Here is a 21,832-nt window from a genome sequence, read left to right on the forward strand (position 1 = left end):
TGCCCAGTGGCAAACGTTGCAAGTTTGTTGCTCCCAGAGCAGACTTAGTAATAATTATTCTCTCAATGAACTCTTGTCACGTTTTTTCCATGGCTCAAGCATTCCAATTTTTTTGCTGCTGTCAGGCACGAGCATGATAGAGGGAAAAATAGGATTACATGAACCATAGCAATGTAAGGCCCCAGAACTGAGGAACGCTCTATAAATGTTGCTGATTTGTGGGTTTGCACGAAGAGTCCAGTGCTACACGGTACCGTGACCAACACAACAGCAACGTGCGAAGATTCTTTTGGCGCCGCAGGAAATATGTTTGAGAGTGGGAAAACCCGCCAGCAAACAAAACAAGCAGGCCCTATATACAACCAGCTTATACAGTACAGTAGTGTTAGCACTGTGGTTCTTCCATTCTCTGTTCCTCTTTATCCTTAGACATGACAATGCATTCTTCTTTATCATTTTCTTTTGTTTTTGTGTCTGTTTCATTCTTGGGAACTTTAAACATCTTCATCTAATGGTAGAATGGCAATACAGTGTTGACCATGGTGAGCACTTGTACTGCCGGACTGGGCGTAATGAGGCCTTTGCCAAAGTCCCATTTACCCTATGGCAAAAATCAACGTATACAGATACCCCATAGTGTACAGCCAAGCAAGATAAAATATCAGTTAAAATAAGGCTGAAAAAAAGAGAGAAAACTGCAGACAAGCTCGGCAACAAGCGCACTTTACAACGAGTTGCACAAGGCATAGCGGAAGCACTGCTTTGCAACAGGAGGTAACTAGTATTCATCTAGTTACCTTACTGGCTCATCAAGACAGTCAAGCTTTATTAGTATGCAGCTCATGCTTCTAAGGCAAATTAGCAGTGGCTTTTCATTAGCACAAACGAGTAAATCTTGGTCAATTAATAAAACTGCAGTTGTCAACGCCGAGCGAGAGTGCACACACAAAACCTAAATACTTGGCAACAAAGCTCACCTTTTAGACAGGTGTTTGCAACAGTGAACATGTTGATCGCGAGAAGCTGTAAATGTCGGCTATTGGTGACGGCAGCTGGTGTCCTTTGGAGTAGGCATCGAAACTCCATCAGCATCCGCCGAGCCGTCTCAGAGAATGTCTCCATACTGCGTTGAAAGACACCAAAAGATAAGTGAAAACATGCATCACCAAAGGGAAACTCTAGAAATGAAACAGGAAAAATATGAGCATATCATTATCTGTCAAGCGGCGAACAGTGATACGAAGCAGTTGCGCATGTGAATGTGGGAAAGAATAAAGTGGCATTATTCGTTACTTTAACCTGTGTGCAGGCCAAAGTAATTGATTTAAGGGACACTAAAGCATTATTACAGCCAAGCCTTACTGTAACAAACTCACATCCAATCCAAAGGACACCTTCTTTATATCCGACTTTCATTATAAGCATGTATTCATTACATGCTGACATTAGCAATAAGCTTTCTGGGCTTATTTTGCTATATCCACTAATTTGTTATATTCATGCTCGCTATGTTGACACTTGACTGTATTATTGATTGTGCTTCAGCAACAGTGAAGCAGCCACTCTTAGAACTATAGGAGGTTTGGTAAGCCAGGAAAGTTGCAAGAATGAGATTCAGGTGGCGACATTAGCCCGAAGTTCCAAACCAGCTCACTGCAACGCCATCTATTTTGACAGCACCTGTTCGGGTGAAGTTAACTGTTCATCGGTAAAGAACTACATTGCATTCTGAAGTGTTCATCTAGCAAGCTTCGATAGCTTTTTCTGCAGCACAATGGCCTAAACATTAAAAATACCTTTGAAATACTTGCTGTCGGCACAAAGTTCGAAATAGCAAAGTTTGGTCATCATTTTCACCAGCAATAATCAACCCATTTGTGCCAAATACTGCAGTCAATCATGGATATATTGAACTACAATGGCCGTGAAAAGACTGGTATATCAATAATTTGAAATATAAGGTATGCCTATCAGAAAACCCCAAATATCTCAAACAGTTTCATGAGATTGTGACACGTGGTAACTTCCCTGATTTGTTTCATCAAAGCTGTATAGAATACACAAAAGTTTACTTATTTCATTTTTTATGCACAAACATAACGCGTCATGGTCTTGAATTTAGTGATAACAGTGCTAACCCAAAAAGCCTGCAACTACAAGAAGACAAACCCTAGGGTCAGGCATCTCCAGTTTGACATCCAATGCCCAGAGCCACCCAGTAAAAAGAAAGCGTTTCATCCACACTTTTTTGTGGAATGCATGTCAGACCGGGAAGCAGCCTCTCACATTTTTGAGGCAGAGAGGTGATCTGCCTTTGTCGATAAGGAACTGCTGCAGTTCACATGAGACGTCCACATTTGCAGCGACAAAACTAATTTTTTCTCCAGGGAATGTGCATAAAGCCCTTCACAGGCAATGTCTTGCTTGGCAGCATCTGCCAAGTGCCGTTTCATCAGAATTGAAATATTATAACGGTGCAAGAAGTGTTCATGGCCCCATTTTGAGAAGTGCACTTCCAGGGGCACGGCAAAGCGTTTGATATATCGAATGTGCCGGTGAACGGGAGTCCAATGCAGGCAGACAACACTATTATACTTTTGCATGGCATTTAAAAAGGAATGTTAGGGCTGTTCAAAGGAGAAAATAATATTGATTTCTTCGTGTTTTAAGATAAATCAGGATCAACTGTAAATGAAAATAACGTTTTGAAAAAAATACTTCGCCAGTTTAAAGCTAACTTAACGCTGCACTCTAGTGCCCCCTTTGCAACACCCTCATGCTGCATGCACTACGCTCAAAGACACCAGTACTGAGCCATACAACATGGAAGGTCTATTCCACTACAGCTAAACCTTTATATAACGAATATAGATACAGCCACCGACCAATATTTCAGACTCGACGGGGACTGCCAAAACATCAGAATAAGCGGGATCCGAAATACCGGACTAATAAGAAAATAAGTGACCTTATTCCAAAAGTGGGAAGACAAGGTGTGCCGTATTCTCGGATCGTCGCTTTCCAAGATACTTCCGATTTCACGTGGCTAGCGCAAGACGCATAGGCATCAATGAGCGACAACATTTTTGGCTTAATGCTAAGGACACTACCTTTTGCAGGACTGGCACAAGGCACTTTGGCGTTTACGAGCAACGGCATTCATGGCACAGTTCCAAGCATGCTATCTTATCACAGTGCAGAAACGCTGTTGCCTATTGATGCATCCTGTGCTAGTCACGCGAAACATCGCGAAGGTAGAAGTGTCTCCGAAAGCGACTGTCTAAGATTACAGCTCAAGTTTATCAACCCATTCCCACGGCCACATACGCTTGCCTTTGGACTAGACCACGGTAACCTAGACAGCCTGTGGCAGAGATTTTCTAACGATGTCCTTATCCTGCTTCATCAGTGGTCAGAGCGACTTTCTGCCCATGTTATCAACAGGATGAGTCGGTCATGAACGGTAGATGATTATAGCAGAATGGAACTCGCACAAAAAATCACGCAAATTGCAAATGCAGCCTTTACGACTTAGCAGCTTCGCTTGGCTTGTCCTGTGGTTTGAGAGTGCTTGGTGACTACTAGATTGACTAGGATTCGCTAGTTTCGGTTTCGAGGCGCCAGCGACGTGTGAACGACCATGCCGGCAATATATCAACATGACAATATCGCTGTTTCTGCTATATTTGTTAACTGAACTGGCACACACAGCCATGCAGTTGAAGTCAGAATTATCACACAACACACTGCAATCTGTCCAAAATTTCAGTCATACTTATATATAACTGTCCAAAATTTCAGTCATACTTATATACAGTCGAACACGGATATATCGAACTCGAAGGGGATCACGAATTAATTCGATATATTAAAAATTCGATATAAAAAAATACAGGCCCAGAGACTACCTGTGGCGGACGATGACCGACCGATCGGCGCATTCAAGAACGACAACGATTTCCGCACACACGACGCAACGTAACGCTTTATTTGCGTGAAAAAAAATCGCTTATGTTGGTCTGCTTCTTCGCCTTGCAAATGAAATTAAAGACGCCAGCCTCGATCTTATCGAGGCTGTTCAGGTGCGAAAGCCCGGTTCCTTCCATGTCGCCGCAACAACGGCGAATCAAGCTGAACGCGGCCGCCACTTCAGCGGCGGAGTACGAGCGTGTAGCCGCCCCCTCGTCCGGACGATCTTCGTCGCCACTCGAGCTGTCGGCCTGGGTCCCTGCGACTGCAGCTACAATGTCCTCGTCGGCGAGGCTCGCAACAGCCTGAACATTGCTGTCAACGTTCACAAAATCGTCAGCAGACACTTCGGCTGGTACGGCAGCCGGGAAAAGGGACGACAACTCGCGAAACGCGTCGTCCATGCACTCGTTGTCGCTGTCGCCGTCTTCGCAGGTTGCGGGAAGTTTGGCCGTCACGAGGCCTGCCTTGCGGAAGCAGTTGGCCACGGTATCCTGCTTCACGTCTCTCCAGGCGCCCGTCATCATTTGAATGGCCCCCAGCAGGTCAACCTTAAGCTCGGTGCCCATGCGGAGGTTCACCAAAAGCCTATCAATGAGTCGCCTCCTGTAGCCGACTTTGAACGACTTAATGATGCCCTGGTCGAGCGGCTGCAACTTCGCTGTTGTGTTTGCCGGCAGAAACTTGAGCGCGATGTTTTTGAGCTCGCAGGCGGTGTGATGGGCCGAGCAATTGTCGACGAGAAGGCAAGCGTGACGCCCCGACTTGCCCAGTTCGGCGTCCCACGCTTGCAGCCATTCTATAAACAGCTGACGCGTCATCCACGCCTTCTTATTGAAGGCGTAGCGAACGGGGAGCTGCTTACAGTTTTTGAAGCAGCGCGGTGCCCTTGCTTTGCCGATCACAAAGGGCTGGAGCTTTTGAGAGCCATCCATGTTTGCAGCGAGCAGAACGCTCACGCGGACTTTGCTCATCTTGCCCCCGTGACACGTGCTGCCCCGGACGTCGAGCGTCTTGCTTGGCAGCATCTGCCAAAACAACCCGGTCTCGTCGGTGTTGAAGATTTCCGCGGGTGCAAACTTCGCGCAAATTTCCGGCCATTCGTTCGAAATCCACTGCTGGATATCCTGGCTGATGACGGCTCCGCTTTCCCCAGAAATGGTTTTGCCAACTATCTTATGGCGGTTCTTAAACCTCTGCAGCCACCCTGTATTGTCGGCGAAGTTGTCATCACCGAGTGCAGCGGCAAACCATTTAGCTTTAGCCATTAGCATTGGGCCATCCACCGGAATGTTTTTAGCCCGCACCTCTAAAAACCACGCATAGAGGGCCTTTTCAACTTTCTCGTGGGCAGGAGCGCGCACACGACAAGCTCCCGACGTTCGTTGCTCCGCCGCTTTCGACTTTATGTCCGCCTTGTTTTTTAACAAGGTGCTTAGAGTGCTCCGAAGAATCCCGAAGTCGTCTGCCACCGTCGCACTTTTCTCGCCCGCCTCAACACGCTGAATGGCTTTCAGCTTTGTCGCAAAGTCCAGGTTCTTGCGCTTCTTGACGCTGCTTGTGCTTGCTGTGGCCATTGCTTCCGCGTCAGCTAACCACGATCCAGTCACACGTGTCGTGAGACGCACGCAAAACAATAATGAACACGAAACACAAGAACGCGCACAAAACACAAGAATTCACGTGCGCAGCCTCCGCCAACAAACCGCTCGCGATGGTCACCGGTCACCTCCGAGGGCGACAGCGACGTACGAAAGGCACGAGCTGTGGTTGGCTGAGCAAAACTCGTGAAAAAGCAACAAGAAAAAAAAAAAGGCAAAAGGAGGAGGCCGCCGGCACCTTCTTTCCTCTTTTCCGAGCCGATCACTATGGTTACGCGGGGGAAGGATGAGAGACATTGAGAGAGAGAAAAAAAAAAAGCAGTTCCGCAAGTCGGAGAGCGTGCGCAGCGGGAGTACAGTCCGAGCTTCCCTCCCTCTCGCTCTCACATTTTCCGAGCATTTCGTGGGAGGCGCGGAGCTCGCGGGTGCAGCGAGTGCCGAGATCGCGCGGCGTTCTATATATCGAATGGCGGGTAACAATATCGTTCGATATAAACGTACGGATTGCTACACTTTAACACAGAATTTTCAAGGGGATAATTTACGAGTTCGATACAGACAATAATTCGATATATGTGGGTTCGATATATCCGTGTTCGACTGTATAAGTCTATGGGGCCAGTGGTGGTGCCACGGAGCTGTCCAAATAATCAAGCACGTCCAAATTATCATTTGGCAACTGCATAACAAAATTATCAGATATAACAAAGTCAATCAAATAAGCTTATAGTTTGTATCAGCATGTAATGAATACAGTTGAACCTCTATATAACGAGATCAGTAAAACCAGCACCTTGTTTCGTTCCATCGAAATTTTGTTACGTTGAAATTCAACCTCTTATTAAGTAGTCACTGAAAGATTTTTTTTGCATGATAGGGGCCGCAGAATTTTATGATTTTGTGGCAATAAAAAAAAATTTAATTCAATGAAAAAAGGAAGTTGTTTAGTTGAACTTGAGAGTTTCACATCGGCGGTATGAAGCAAAGCCTTTGAGTTTACTCTGCCACGGTGGCTGATAGTGTTGCCCACATTGGGACGACAGCACACATAAAGCCGTGGCCATCTGAGCTTGCCCAGCGTTTGGAGCCTCTGCAGATCACCTCCAACATAGGGCGCATAGGCCGTGCATAGGCTTTGTAGCACTGACAGCCATGCGGAGCCACGGCCATGCCAGAGGCAAAGACGCGAGCTCACCGGCACCCTCCCCCTCCCCTTTTCTTCCCCATGGTCACGCACTAAGCCACCATCCTTCTCAGCTCACCCTCGCATGCTTTCTCTCGCATGCACAGCGTACGACACGCGGAGTACAATAGGATCTTGTCACACTTCGACTTTATACGGAACATGACGGCAAGAGGGTCTTGCTGGTACGCTGTTCTGCTTCGGCGGCAGCTTTCTGCTGCACGGCGTGCGATTTGAGAAGTGCATTCACAAACAGCTGCATGTAATTCAACCATTTGACCATCTACGTCTGCAGAAGTTTGAATTTATTGCCTCAGTATACCGTCACGGCTGCAATAGAATTCCGTTACATTGAAATTGCGCATAAACGTGCTTCTTTATATTAAGGTTCAAAATACATGGAGTTCTGTGGACGAGAGGTTATAAAAAGATCATTGATACGATTCAGTTAAGTACGATTTACCAGCACCAACGTTTGCGATTGAAAACCAATTACCCTATACAGTTACGCTTCTTTCTTTACCGGTTCATGCGTTCCCAGAAAACACAATCATATGGCACCAATGCTCAGCACATCATGAAAATGTGACTGTATAATACATTTTTCGACTGCTAAACACCATGTAAATAAGAAAAAGCATGAGGTGCACGCGATCAAGAACAGTAGCTACCGTCGCAACAGCTTCCCCATAATACGGACCTGCCCGCCCATCTCACGTGAAAACGCCGGCGCATGCTCAGTTTCCTATTCCAGTACCAGCAAATCTTCCGACTTGTTGCATGCTGCATTCACAGCTATCACCACCAATCCACTTGTGATAAGCATCTTCACCTATCTGTTTCACAGTACGCAGAACGCAGTGCTGTTGTATGAGTACCACACGCTTTTAAATCGGCAATAACAAAAACGCTATTGAGCAGGTGGTGCGAAGTGAGTGTCATGTTTCACTCTGGTGGCATTGCAGGAGTTCTATTACGGCGTCGGCCACAATCTCATTTCGTTTCGGCTGCCCGTTGCTGCCTTAAAGCACTACGCAATAGGAAATGCCACAATGTGCACCTCGGGTCACTCGGACCCCAACAGTTCGATGCACGTCAGCGCCTCGTGTCGCAACAATTTCAGCTGAGTGGGCATGTCAAAACTTCCTGCCAAAATATCCTTCTCAAAGAACCTTCTGACATCGGCCGAATTTTAGATGCGCAAATGTAAGCCTGCTGGAAGCCACAATGAGCCACTTGGGTTCCACCAGCTCGAGCGTCTCGTGCTGCAATAATTTGTCCAGCACTTTGTATTATGTAGATGTCAACTAAGCGGAACCTGTCAAATTCTTTAGTGACTTTGGATCATACATTTTCCCAGTTAGTACATTTTTGCTTGAGATTTTTCCAGAAACATGAACAAAGTTATACTGTAGTTCATTATATTGAGGTTTAACGAATATTAAATATAGTAGAGTTACTTTGGCGTCACATGTGACTTCATTAAAATGGAGCTTGACTGTAGTCAATCTGGAACACATTGTAAGTGTCGAATAGACTGTGTTTTTATTCATCTTCAACTAGTAGATTCCAAAATGAATTCTCATTTTATAGTGGTCACTTTGGAAAAACAAGCTCCCCTGCAGATTGCTCCGCTGAATTCGCCACTGATGCAGGGATTTAGCTAGGTGCCCTAAAGTGCGTCGTATAATTTACCAAAGTACTAAAGCAAAAAAAAAAAAAAAAAAAGAACACAAAACTTGTAGCTAGCCATTTAATTAAAACACAATGTAACATGAAATTCTCAGAAACAAATGTAGCAGCCGCGTTTGACACTTTATTTTTGTTACCGCTTCATTAAAAGATCACATCCCTAACTTATTTACTGCTAGAAGTTTGCACTTACCCAACCTTGGTGAAGAGCTTCCCATGGACGTGCAGGAAACTCAAGACATACCGTTTATTGAGCTGCAAAACCAGGAAAGTTTAAAAATAAGAATCATACTTAGTGTCACTTTAATCTTTGTATACAATACTGCAAATCTGTTTCTCTGATCATTAAGCAAAGTGGGAAATGTGAGAACTAGCAATACAAGAGGTGGCAAAGCCATAAATCATTTAACCCTAAATCATAAATCAAGCTACATTTCTCATCCAAACAAGTCTGCTGGGAATTCTAGCCTAGTGCAAATAAACAGATTCTGATGTTTCATTCTTCACATTCTAAGCTCGTAAAGCGCAGCATCATTCATTCACCCTTTGACAATGCCTCAAAAGAGATTTGGGTTCAACGGCTGCGAAAGAGTTTCGACGAGCAGGTTCATTGACTTACTGAGTTGGGATACCTGTGAGCAATGCTCTCTGCAGTTGCAGAAAAGATGCTTAAGCTGAAGAAGCAAGGCACTAACACCAACCGTTCGGGGAGCACAAGGAGGTTCAAAGTGTGTGTCATCTATTCCTTACCTACATTCCGTTTCGCATAACCTTGAGAATGTGGTGAAAAGGGCGGGAGTAAAGGTGGTTTTTACCCCAGCTGACAAACTAGCAAAAATGCACAGAGCAGTTAATAAAGGAGATAGGGAATCTGTGTGCACTAAGAATCATTGCGATAAGCCTGTACAGTGCACTGAAAACGTGGCCTACACAATTCCTTTGGATTGCGGTGCTTCACACAAAGGCCAGAAAGGAAGATGCCTAAATGACAGATTAAAAGAATGCGAGTACAACACAACAAAAATAATGTCAGGGCATCTAGATATTCAATGTAGGGACTGCAGCTGCACACCTTTATTGGAAAAAAATTTCCATCATGCCCAAATAAACAGATAGGCAAACAAGGGAGCCAATCGTCACTTACAGCGCATACATAGACGAGGGACAAAAACGGACAACGAAGACAACCACTGACTTCCGACTGATTTTTTATATTGAGAAACAGATATATATATACTGAGACACCAAGACAAAAGCGCCCCCTACAAAGCATCAACCTGACATGAGTATGCATTTAAAATTCACGACCTAAGATGAACAAGAGCGCATGTGCGACCTCAGAAAAACCAGTTCTTTGTCTGTTAATGTAATTGATGGCTTGCTAACTGAGTTACCATCGGCAATCGCTGCTGCTTCAATGATAAGTCTGGTGCACCATTGAAGCAGCAGCGATTGCCGATGAATCAATCATGATTGCCGATCATGAGTTTTGAATGCATACTCATGTCGGGTTGATGCTTCGTAGGGGGCGCTTTTGTCTTGGTGTCTCAGTATATATATGTTTGTTTCTCAAAATAAAAAATCAGTTGGAAGTCAGCGCTTGTCTTCGTCGTCCTTTTTTGTCCCCCGTCTATATATGCGCTGTAAGTGACGATTGATACCATAAAATACCAACTAGCCCGTACCCAAACCTTGAGACAAGGGAGATCGTTGAAACCCTAGACATAAAAAAGATGGGGGATTCTTGTGTCAGCAAGCAGTCCGTCATGCTTGCAGAGAAAGACATCAGATTCGTTACAGGAACCGTTCTTCACGAACAGTAGGCTTGACCATGTGATGCTCTTTCATGTCTCTTATATTTTCCTATCTTCTGTTTATTCATGTTCAGCTAGTACTTATTCTACGCATCCAGCGAATAAACCTTCAGTGTTAGTGCACCCTGTGTACGTGTCATTTTTCTTCCTCTGGTATCTTGTGTTCTCTGGTTTTACTATGGATATGAACCAACTAGCCCAAAAGTACATCTTGATCCAAATGCAGTTGCACTTTTGCATCTGCGTAGCATTAGTGCAGTAAAACCTCGTTAATTCGCATTTCACGGGACCGAAAAAGACGGCCACATTATCGAGGGCATAAAAAAAAAACAATAAATAAATTCACAACCTTGCTTCGATTTCACACAAAATCAGTGCCAAAGCGGCAGTTCTCGTCATCTCGTGACCGTTTAGCATTTGCTGCGGCTGGGCCTCACGACTTCCTTTACAGTGAGGCCTGTTTGGTCACGGCACAAGACTCATCTCTTCATCCGAGTAGGCATAATTTTCACGACCGCATGCACATCTAAATTACTTTTTCGCCCGCGCTCGCTACTAATGCAATTATGCATGGTGACTGCACAGTTCTGAAGGCACCTGACCAATGCATGCAATGACTCAAAACAAAACTACTGTTTGTCACAACCGCTGCAAAAGAAACCATGATTGTTATCAATGCAATCAGGGACGGTGACCACGCACTTCTGAAGGTATGTGCGGCTGATGGAGTGTGATGTGCAAGCAGTAAGCGCATACATGCACAAAACGACATGAAGAGTTCGAATTTTCTGTCTTCCAGTGTGGTCTCTGCTGATGACTATGGTGATGCAGACTCTGCGGTTATGTGTTTCAATTGGCCGCCAGCGCCGCTCTTGCTCTTTTGTGTCGCACATATAAGGTACTCCACACTCTGAGGGTTGTCCGAATTGAAAGGTGTGCAGCCAAATACGTCCGAATTATCGAGAGTTTGATGCCATTAAATTCATACACCATTAAAGGCATACGCCTGCCATAGAATGAGTCCAAATTATCCAACTATCCGAATTAATGACGTTTTACTGAACCACACGCAACTATCAACACCATCACTGAGCTTGTGAATGTCGCAATGAACTTATTCCTCATACGGTTTGTTTCCATGAGAGCTGATTATTCACGGGGAAAAAAAATAAATAATAGGTACAACAACTAAGAAAACAATGCTAGAAGGAGAGAGAGAGAGAAGCAAAAGAAAAAACAACTTAGGGCTGTGTCAGATTTCGAGTACAAATCAAAAACCTTTTACTTTGAATTGAAGTACTCGACTCCCGCATTTCAATTCCACTGAACACTCGAGTAAGGTGTACGTGGAGCCTGCCTTCCATATGTCAAGATAGCCGAATTTGGTATTTCTCCTGAGCAAGCCACCCCAAGTGCACAATTTCACATGCTCAGCTCTACTCCCTCCGGCAACTTACATCAATTGTCGAAAGCTGTGCCAACTGCTCAATCTCGCGTGACGCTTGGTCCCCTTGGCGACTGCTCCGGTGAGAAGTGGACCCATCGGGCCGGATCCAAATTTCCAACCGCTCTTCGTCCCACGGACCCTCCAGACTGGGCTGTTGGCTGGTACCCTCTTCCTCAAGCCTCTTACGCTCCAGGTGATCATACTGAAAGGAGACCACATTTACGGAGTTATGCGGAGAGCTGAGCTGGTATTCTCAGGCGATCACTTTCTGGGATAGTCTTACTTTTGCGAGAATTTGATATGACAAGTGCCAGACGTGTCAGCGTTTAGGGGCAACAGTATTCCCAACACTGCGCTAAGAAAGCGAGCGCATCTGTCATTGTGCAAGGACTGACGTCGTTTGTAGAAGAGGACACATCAACTGGTAACCATGCAATATCTCACGAAAGTAAAAGTATTGCCAAATATGTTCACTTTAAAATACCGCCTCAGAATCAAATGGAACAGTTTGCATAATGTAGTCCTCAGCATGCAGCAGTGTGATGAGTGTTCCACCAGGGCTGCTAGGTTCCAAGTTAATGAAGCCACAACATCCCACAAAGGTAGCCAAGAACTGGACAACTAAGCAGCAAATAAAAAACAACAACGCAGTCTGTGGCCCCTCAGCAGCTAAATGTTTATTGCAAGAACCTAAACTTCACGCTACTGAATGCGGATATGAGTGGAGTCCTTAACAAACAAAGCGAAAAAGAGAACAGTGGTTGCAGCTGAGCGCATGATGTAGTCACACTGCAAGACATATCTGTTTGTGCAAAAATAAAATAATTATCTGAACAATAAAGTGCTGCTGCCAAACTCAATACTCATTTCAAGAGCAGCAGAGGAGACAAAATTTGACAATAGTGACAAACACTGACAGGTAACAAGTGCAAAAACTGTAGACAAGAGTGCCAAAATGAACAAGTACAAAGTAGCCTAGCCTAGCGAATCCCTCTTCCAATTTTGGTTCTACAAAGCACGCTTTTCTGCTCCGGTGACTGTGAGGCTAAACTCTAAAATCAGGCCTCACTATTTGACAAACTTTCTTAGTGCTTTCTCAATGTATGTTCAGTGAAAGAACACAACTTTCAAAGAAAACTGCTACCGAAGATAAAAACTTTCTTTACTAAATTTCCCTTGGCACCCAACCTGCGGCACCAATGGCATCATTGTACAACATTGCAGACTATGCAGCCTCTTTAGATTTTGATCGTTTGCAGAAAAATGTGACAGATGACAGAAAGTTGAATTTTCTTTATTCCCCGTGAGGACCAACTTGTTCAGACTATCGTTTCAAAACACAGCGGGAGAAAACGACACCAACAACTCGAATTTGCAACCTGCTATTTAAGAGCATGCATACACGTTTCTATACAAGGTGGTTCAGCTCCAGACAATTTTTAATAACATACCTTTTTCCTCGCATCATCGAAGAGCGCCAGAAGGCTTTCCCTTGCTGTCAGGAAGGGATTGCTCGCAGCAAGGCTTCGCATGTAGTAGTAGACTGCGTCGAGCTTCCGCCTCTGATCACAACAGAGTAAAGAAAGAAAACAGGTAGAGATCGCACACATACAACTTTATTACTTTCACTTTTGGACATGCGCTAGATGTTTCCAATGAGAGAAGCACCTGCTCTCTTTACAGATTTACAACGCTGCTGCTGCTGTTCCACTAAGCTTCACTGCAAGCAACTTCCATCTTGACCATGCTCTAACATCATGCCAACTACAAACGCTGGTGTCATAGATACTCAGATCACAGACCCTTTTCCAATATTTGTCTCCTCTCAAGCCGAAATACCTCAATCCAAGCCCGGCTACATTTCCTCCAACTTTGACCGAGATAGTTTCATTAGCACTATAACAAATACTGATTGGACTGTAATGAACTGTGTTTGTTTTACCTAGGCTGCTCATCCTTCATACATTTCTCCATTGTTATTATTAACCGAGGGCCCCCGTGCAGTCTTCGACTTTAAGGCCCTCGTCGGTGTCTTACCCATTTATTATACTTAAAGTATAATAAAGTGAAACTGAAACTAGGTAGATTCAATGTCCATAATATGTGACAAGGGTCTAGCCGGGATAACTCTGCCAGATAATATAACTGGCTAACTCTACAGCTATAAGGCCCATGCATACAAGGTCGCCTGCCAAGGTTGCCCGCTGATTCAATAAACACCACTTTCAGGACGCTTAACGTTGTGCAGCCGCACCGAAAATTTTAAGGTGCATGTCTTGGCAACGGCACTGCCATCTTGTGCCAACAAGCACCCGTTACAGCCCTTGGTTCAATTGCATTCTACAATGCATTTGTGTATGCCCATCCCTGCAGTTTTCCCCGAAGAGGCCAAACTTTCGCTGTAGAATGTAGAGATGTCTACAATACTATGTTTATACAGCCTTAAAATGTAGGTATCTAAACACCTGTCGGGCCCCCCTCTCGTCATTCATTAGCCTTAGACGACCGTTGACTACCATAGGGATATCGCAGCAGTGGTAACTATTGGTAATTATGCACAAATAAATAGAAAATAAATTACCCCGAGCCCTGTCAGCTGCTCGCCCTGTTATTTCACTGACAGCCAGCATGCTGTGCGTATTATATGCCACACCCCTAATCCTTGTATTATTTGTGGCAGTAGGCACACATGTTACAAACGTGTTAAAGAGGCTAATCGAACTAGTTTTCTTACTTTCAGAATTCCAAAATTCTCACTACATATTCTTCCCTGCATAAGCAATGCACCGCCTAATACAACATCAATGTTTCTAACATAAAAAAAAAGGAGAGAAAGAAAGAAAAACTGAAACCAAAATGCAAGTAAACACAGAAAAAGAAAGTTAGGTTACCATTGTAACGCACTGCGGTCAGCTTTGTGTGACAGACGAGCTCAAATCAAGCGAAGAATCAAATTAACCGAAGTCGAAGTCGCAGCCGAAGTTCGCCCACATTTTCATTTTTTTATTTCATAGGAGTAGAGAGAGAGGACAGCGCATGTATTGCTGGTGGACAATTTACAGGTCTGATGCCAAGATCCCAGTGGACAATCAGGCAAACAAAATTTCTCTGAATGCTTTCTCTTAAAGATGTTACAGTTAAACCTCAGTATAACGAGCCTCGTTTTAAAGAAATTTGCGATGTAACAAACTATTTTCATTTCCTGATCTTAGTTGCATTGAAAACAATGTATTTAATTTTCGTGATTTAACAAAGTAAGTTCGTGACACAGTTTCAATTTAACAATGTTTTCATCCATTTCAATCATTTATTTGTAACCTAACCTGTATGGCCTAGTAAATCTAGTAAAAAACTATGTTGGCTGAGGCAAAAGTTATTTAAAGTGTCCTTCTGCATGAAAAGTTTGAGTGACAATATCGCTGTCAAAGCACGTGCACCAGGACACAGTAGACGGGAAACACTGCTGCGCCACTTGTTGCATTGGTAAACAACTTGGAGGAACACGAGAGCTGACAATTCCTTCTGTGCAAGAGGGATGGAGAGGGAGTGAATGCACCGTAATGTGATCCAAGCAGGCACTGGGAGGGAGGGAGGGAGGGCAGGAATATCAGCCTATTTGCCTTCTCCTCTGCACACGCGTTCATGCACAGGCCGCACACAATATTAATCTTGGAGGCAATCTCTCTGCGGCAAGCCAAAATGAATGATGCCATCGCCACGTGCATTTTGTTGTTCCCACGTGTCTAGTGTTGATTGATTGTTGTCCAGTGTTGAAACTTGATTGTAATATCAAGTTTCCGAGAGAAACGGCAGGAAGCGCTCGCTTACGTTCGATTGCGAGTTCATGGACATCAAGTGAGATCGGTTAATGTTTGCCTGAACGTGCGTGACACCGATAAAACTACGAACCTTACCTTGTGTAGCCTCTTTGCTATCGCCATCAATGCTCGACTATCGGCGAAACTGACTTTTTTTTTTGGGTGCTCAGGACCAATAACTTTAGCCTTTTACACTTTTGTTTTAATTTGCGGGTGCCGGCTGTGTGCGCTGAGCGCGGTCAGCTATGGCGCCCACGATCTACGGCACTGCGTGACACAACCCACGCAAATCTCCGATGCCGTGGGCCACATCGATTCATTGCTCTCGGTGCGATCTGCATGGCACGCACTGGTGCTCATAACCACGCTACTATGGCCCGACCTTCTTGCGATTTGTTTATAAACACTTACTCAGAAGATATTATCCACCTGGAATGCTCTGGAAATTTGTGAAGTTGTTTTTAATATTGAAACTTTAAAACTTCAAATTAACAAAACTCGCGATTTAACGAAGTTTTTCACCGCAAGTATAACTTCGTTATACTGAGGTTCAACCTGCACAATACGAAATGGCGCAGAGACTGCAAAAGATGAAAAGTCCTGTGAACTTACCGCATAGAGCGCAAGAATGGCAAGCTGGTTGTACGGACGGCCATTCTTTGGGGCTATCTGCTGGGCCTTCAGGTACCAGCTGCGGAGAGAAATGACAGAGGAAAGAAATATTATGTCCGACGGAATGCACAACAAAGATAACACTCCAGCGAATGACTAGGCAGCACAGCTTGCAATAGAACACGCTGCTGGACCACTGTTGCACTTGGTATATAACAGGATTGGGCACACTATAACCCCAGAAAACGAGTAGAACAGTAAAACAGCAGAATCCCTCATTGCATGGTGGCTTTTATAAATGTGCGATATTGTAAGCGAATCCCTCTAGTTCGATGGCCTACTTGCAAGATATAAAATGTGACTTGTACAGTAAAGGGGTGCTACACTATCAGAACAGTAATGGCATTTCCTACCATGTGCTACCCATGGATGTAAAAACATGTGTAAAGGCATTGTTCTGTTCTTGCAATTTTCACTTGGCTTCGCAAAAGAAAGAAAATCGACTTGACTTGGGAAATGACCGGAGCAGTTAGACAGGAAATCACAAAAGTTTGCATATACAATTAAACCTCGATATAAGAAGCTTCAACACAGTCAATGGCTGATTATTCGGACAGCCCCGCGGCCCCATTGACAGGACGACTGCAATTTTGGACACCTTACAGCGTGTTTTGCGATAATTTGGGCTCCGACTGCACGACCGTGTGCTAATATGGCCACCTAGTCGAGCAGGAATAGTGATCGTACTTTCATTTTGAGACATCACCGGCCACATAGGCGGCACTCTACAAAACTCGAACTAGCAAAGCCTAGACAATCACACAGTCGCCGATGAGAATTCGGTGCGTACATGACTGCACTTTCATGTATCAGTAGCAACAACACGACAATAGCCAAGACACAGGCGTCGATTTTGTAGCGACACCTTCCACTCTGTTCTATGCCGTCTTTATCATCTACTGTTCGTGGCCAGCTCATCCCATTAATAACGTTTGCGAAGCATGGCTCTGGCCACTGACGAAGCGTGAGAAGGGTTAGCATAAAAGGTCTCGCAGAATATCACGGCCACAGTGTCTAGGCTAAGGTCAAGCATAAGTGTGTAGAGCGACATGCGTTTGACAAACTCGGCACTATTCATGAACAATTGGTTTCGAAAAACATCTTAAATTTTCCTACATTTCTCGTGATAGGCACGAGACACGTTGACAGATGGCAGCGTTTCCGCACAGTGATAGTGAAATTGACACTGTGCCAAGAATGCCGTCGCTCCTAGACACCGATGTGCCTTGCGCTTTGGTGATGGGAAATTGAAGGTACAGTAGAACTTTGTTCACACGTTTTGGAAGAAAACAGCACGAAAAAACGTACTAACTGGGAAAACATACGATCCAAAGTAACTAAAAAAAAATTCCACAGACGCAACTATTGTTGACATCTACGTAATGCGAAGTGTCGCGAGGATTGTTGTGGCCCGTGACACCGATGCGCATCAAGCTGATGGTGCTCCAGCAGCCCGAGATGCGTTTGGTTGTTTTCCTATCGCATGGTGTTTTAAGAGGGCAACGGGAAACCAAAACGAAATAGAAATGGTGGGTGCTGCCAAATGCCACCGAAGTAAACCGGGATGCCCACATTGTGCCACCTACAGCAGGGAATGGTGGCGCGTTTGTATTATCGCCTACGCAAAGCGTGCAGTATGGTACCAACGGCACTACGCACCATGCGCTGTAAAACAGGTAGGTGAAGGTGCTTATTGCAAGACGTTTGGCGGCGATAGCTGCAAATACGGTGTGCAACGACCCGGGTGGAGATTTGCTCACAACTTTTCTTGTTCACATGAGATCTGGCAGTCAGAAAACCTATGTGATCGAAGTCTGCAGCAGGGAACGGCGGCGCGTTTCAGTTATTGCCTATTAAAAGCACGCACTACGCTTTAAATGGCACCGTGCGCTGTGAAACAGATACACCAAGGTGATTATCACAATAGCATTGGCGGTGATAGCAGTGAATGCCATGGGCGATGACCCAAAAGAAGATTTCTTGGTACCGAAATGAAAAACAGAGTGAGCGCCAGTGTTTTCACATGAGACGCGCAGGCAAGTATTGCAGTGAAGCTGCCATGGCGGGCAGTTATATACTGTTCTCGCTCGTGCACACATCACGCATTTTCTTGCTTACGTGGGATTTAGCGGCCGGGAAACGTATCATATGATCGTAGTTTAGCAAAGTACTAAACATTGGTGCCAAAAATCATGTTTTCCGGGAACATACGAACCAGTAAAAAATGAGCGTAGCTCTATCAGGTCATTTTTTTGTGTTTTCGATTGCGAACGTTGGCACCGGGAAAACGTATGTAACAACAATGTATCAACAAGGTTATATTGTATCTCCGAAACTGACAAACCGAGAATACAGCACCTCACATTTGGCGATTTGTGGAATAGTCACCTATTTTTGGGCAAATCCATTATTCGGACTCCTAATTATTTGGACGTTTTGAGTCTCCGTCGAGTCCAAATCATCGGTCGGCGACAGTATAATGAAGTACGTTCAACTTTTTATAACTCCTTTTCCATAGAAAACCACCTATTTTGATCCTCTATATAACGAATATTTATACACAATTTCAATATAAAGAAATTTCATTGCAGCCGCAGAAGAATACCGAGAAAGAAACTTCGGAGTACGCATATGGTCAAATAGTCGAATTACATGCTGCTGCTTGCGAACACACTTCTCAAATTGCGTGCAGCCTGCAACCCACTCCCCCCCAAACCAGAGCAGCGACATGTTCCAGATGAAGTCCAAGTGCGATAAGATCCTACTGCTCCCTATTGATAGGATAAAATCCTATTGCTGCATACTATAGGTCCGGGTGACAGTATGGGAGGGTGTGCCGAGAAGGATGGCAGCTTGATGAACTCCGTCTTCTTGCACAAGCAAAAGGAAAGGGAGGAGGGGGGTGCGAGGTTGCGGTACCGCGATCAAGTGCATGGAAGGGCAGAGGGGGTCAGGCTGGAGTGCATTGCCCTTTCTAGAGCAGTGCCTTGGCTGCACATGGTTCTCAGTGTGGCTGAACCCATACGCAGCCTGTGCACACGGTTTTAGAAGCAATCTGCTGCATGAGCACAGAGTGGACAAGCTGAGATGGCAAGGCATCTTGAGCTGTCTTCCCGTGCATTTATGCTTGAGGTTGCGTAATCTCGAGTTTCCGAGACGCGCAGAAGCGAGAAGCAGATGAAGCATTCCTCCCCGCGCTGCCAGTGCTGTTCATAGTAACAATGTCCAACTGTGGGCGACACTATCAGCTGCAGAGGCTGAGCGGACGTCAAAGCGTGACTGGTTTCACTTCATACAATCGATGTGGAGATATCGTCAACACATCATGAAACCACATCTTTCGGCGTCTACTCCCTGATTCAACAAAATGATTGCTTTTCTAATTAACAATGATAATTCCAAAAGGCGTGCAGCTTTTTTAGTGTAAGAAAATTCAGTCGGCAACTGTACTTATTTGCATAAAAGATTGAATTTCAATATGACAAAATTTAAGTACAACAAAGCAAATTGCTGATTTTACCAACTTCATTATATCGATGTTTAACTGTAGGATCATAGAAATTATTCAATATTGCAGGAAGCATAAATCACACGAGAATCGCCTAGATAAATTAAAGATTTTGTACGAGTAGAAATGCACATGTCAACAGCTTCTCTCTCGTGCTGATGTAGAATCGCTATCGCTCTCACTTATCACCATTTCAAGCATAGAACTACATAAACATGGTCATGGCTACCAGTAGAAAAATTCTTATAAAAGATGTCCAATGAAGCTTTCCACATTACGACTGCACTACTGCGCAATCAGACTGTAAGCTTTCAATTTAACTAAAGAAGATATGCGCCATAAAAATAGGTTGTAGGTCCCTTTGAGGACTGAATTTTAACCTTTACGAAAGCAATGTTTCATGACTGCAGCAGCGTGTTATTTATTGCAACCACATGCTTCGCGAAATTGCAGCTTATGAAATGGCCTCAGCTCACCTGCGAGCTTTGCCATAGTTGGTGGTGCCCATGGCCTGCTCTCGATACCGAGCCAGGTCCCCAAGACAGATGTAGATCTTCTGCACCGAGATAAGCACCAGCCTGACGGAGTCAGCAATAGCCCTTCCTCCGGCGACATTGGCTGCTGATGAAGAGGAACCGGCGCTCAAGGAACTACAAATGTCAGGTTCAAGAAACTGGTTCAAGTTGAAACCATATGTCTCCTGAAACTTGTCCAGCAGGTTCTCGTAAAAGATTGTGCCCTGGAAAATATGCAGAAAGAGAAGCTCAGAAAACTTGCGCCAGCTAGTATGGTATACATATCCAGGAATTAGTGATGCAAAGAATTTGTCAGTTTGCCTTGACTCAATGCAATACAGTAGAAAATCCTTTTAAAGGAGTTGCATCCAGCACGAAAATGACTTTGCTATGTTCAATGTTTGTTATCAGCATATATTCATCACGTGCTAATATCGACAACAAACATTTAATTCAATACACCCGTTAATTCGTTATCTGTATCAATGTTTGACTTTATAGCCTACCAACAATTACAGGCATGAGCTTGTAACTTAATGATATTGTTACGGGGATGTTGAGAGTATAAAATATTGTATTTACAATATATATACAAAATGAGTCAGAGTAGACCACCAACAACACGCAACAGCCAGCGCACCGCGATCTCCTTCTTTCTCTCTTCTTTCATCCTTCTGTAACAGCACCCCCGGGTGGTAAAGCGTTGTCTCGGCGCATCGTAGGCGAAGAATTGCAAGCAAAGTATGGCTTCAGCCGCGAAACGTGGAAGACATCAACAGGCGTCGGACTTGGGGATGCATCAAAGAGTAGAGGCGCAATCTCGTAATTTATGTCGTTTACTTGACGCAGGACTTCATAAGGCCCTGTGTAGCGAGAGAGAAGCTTCTAGGAGAGGCCAACTCGATGACATGGTGAACAAAAGAGCACCCAAGCAGCTGGCGCGAACTTAACGTTGCGATGGCACCGGTCATAACGCTCTTTTTGCAGATGCTGCGAGGCTAATAAATGAGATCCGGCAACTTGACGTGCCATGTGAGCGCTATCGATGACTTCACGAGCGTACTCAGTTGCAACACGTGGCACAGAAGGGAGGATGGTGTCAAACGCCAATGTGGGGTCACGACCATACAGAAGATGAAAGGATGAATATCTTGTGGTGTCATGTAGGGACGAGTTATATGTGAACGTCACGTAGGCCAGTGTGGCGTCCCAGTCGCGGTGATCATTGGAGATGTACATCAACAGCATCTCTGTGATCGTTCAGTTGAAACATTCCAAAAGACAGTTCATTTGTGGGTGGTAGGCGGTGAACAGCTTGTGCTTAGTGGCACAAGAGCGGAGGAGGTTGTCGACGACTCGAGACAAGAATGCGCGGCCGCGGTCTGTAAGCAACTGTCGAGGTGCACTGTCATGGAGAATGACGTCATGGAGGAGAAAATCGGCGACGTCTGTTGCGCAACTAGTCGGCAACGCCTGTCATCACATAGCGTGTCGCATAATCAGTAGTTACGGCGATCCACTTATTCCCTCTAGTTGTCGTCGGGAAAGGGCCAAGCAGATCAAGGCCTACGCGAAAGAACGGTTTAGAGGGAACTTCAAATGGATGGAGTTGT

The 21,832-nt window shown here is 44.8% G+C and overlaps 1 protein-coding gene across 1 annotated transcript in view; it reads right to left on the reverse strand.

Moving 5' to 3' along the window:
* Nucleotides 1–21,832, reverse strand: part of LOC126545895 (telomerase-binding protein EST1A-like) — a 100,465-nt gene that overhangs the window by 59,044 nt on the left and 19,589 nt on the right. The window contains exons 5-10 of the mRNA XM_050193939.3: nucleotides 20,181–20,443; nucleotides 16,137–16,215; nucleotides 13,158–13,268; nucleotides 11,717–11,908; nucleotides 8,639–8,700; nucleotides 978–1,123 (exon numbers count right to left, since the gene is read on the reverse strand). Of these exons, the coding sequence (XP_050049896.2) occupies nucleotides 978–1,123; nucleotides 8,639–8,700; nucleotides 11,717–11,908; nucleotides 13,158–13,268; nucleotides 16,137–16,215; nucleotides 20,181–20,443 (853 nt within the window). The remainder of the gene's footprint in view (nucleotides 1–977; nucleotides 1,124–8,638; nucleotides 8,701–11,716; nucleotides 11,909–13,157; nucleotides 13,269–16,136; nucleotides 16,216–20,180; nucleotides 20,444–21,832) is intronic.

Source organism: Dermacentor andersoni, chromosome 3 (assembly GCF_023375885.2).
Source record: "Dermacentor andersoni chromosome 3, qqDerAnde1_hic_scaffold, whole genome shotgun sequence".
Classification (NCBI taxonomy): Eukaryota; Metazoa; Arthropoda; class Arachnida; order Ixodida; family Ixodidae; genus Dermacentor; species Dermacentor andersoni.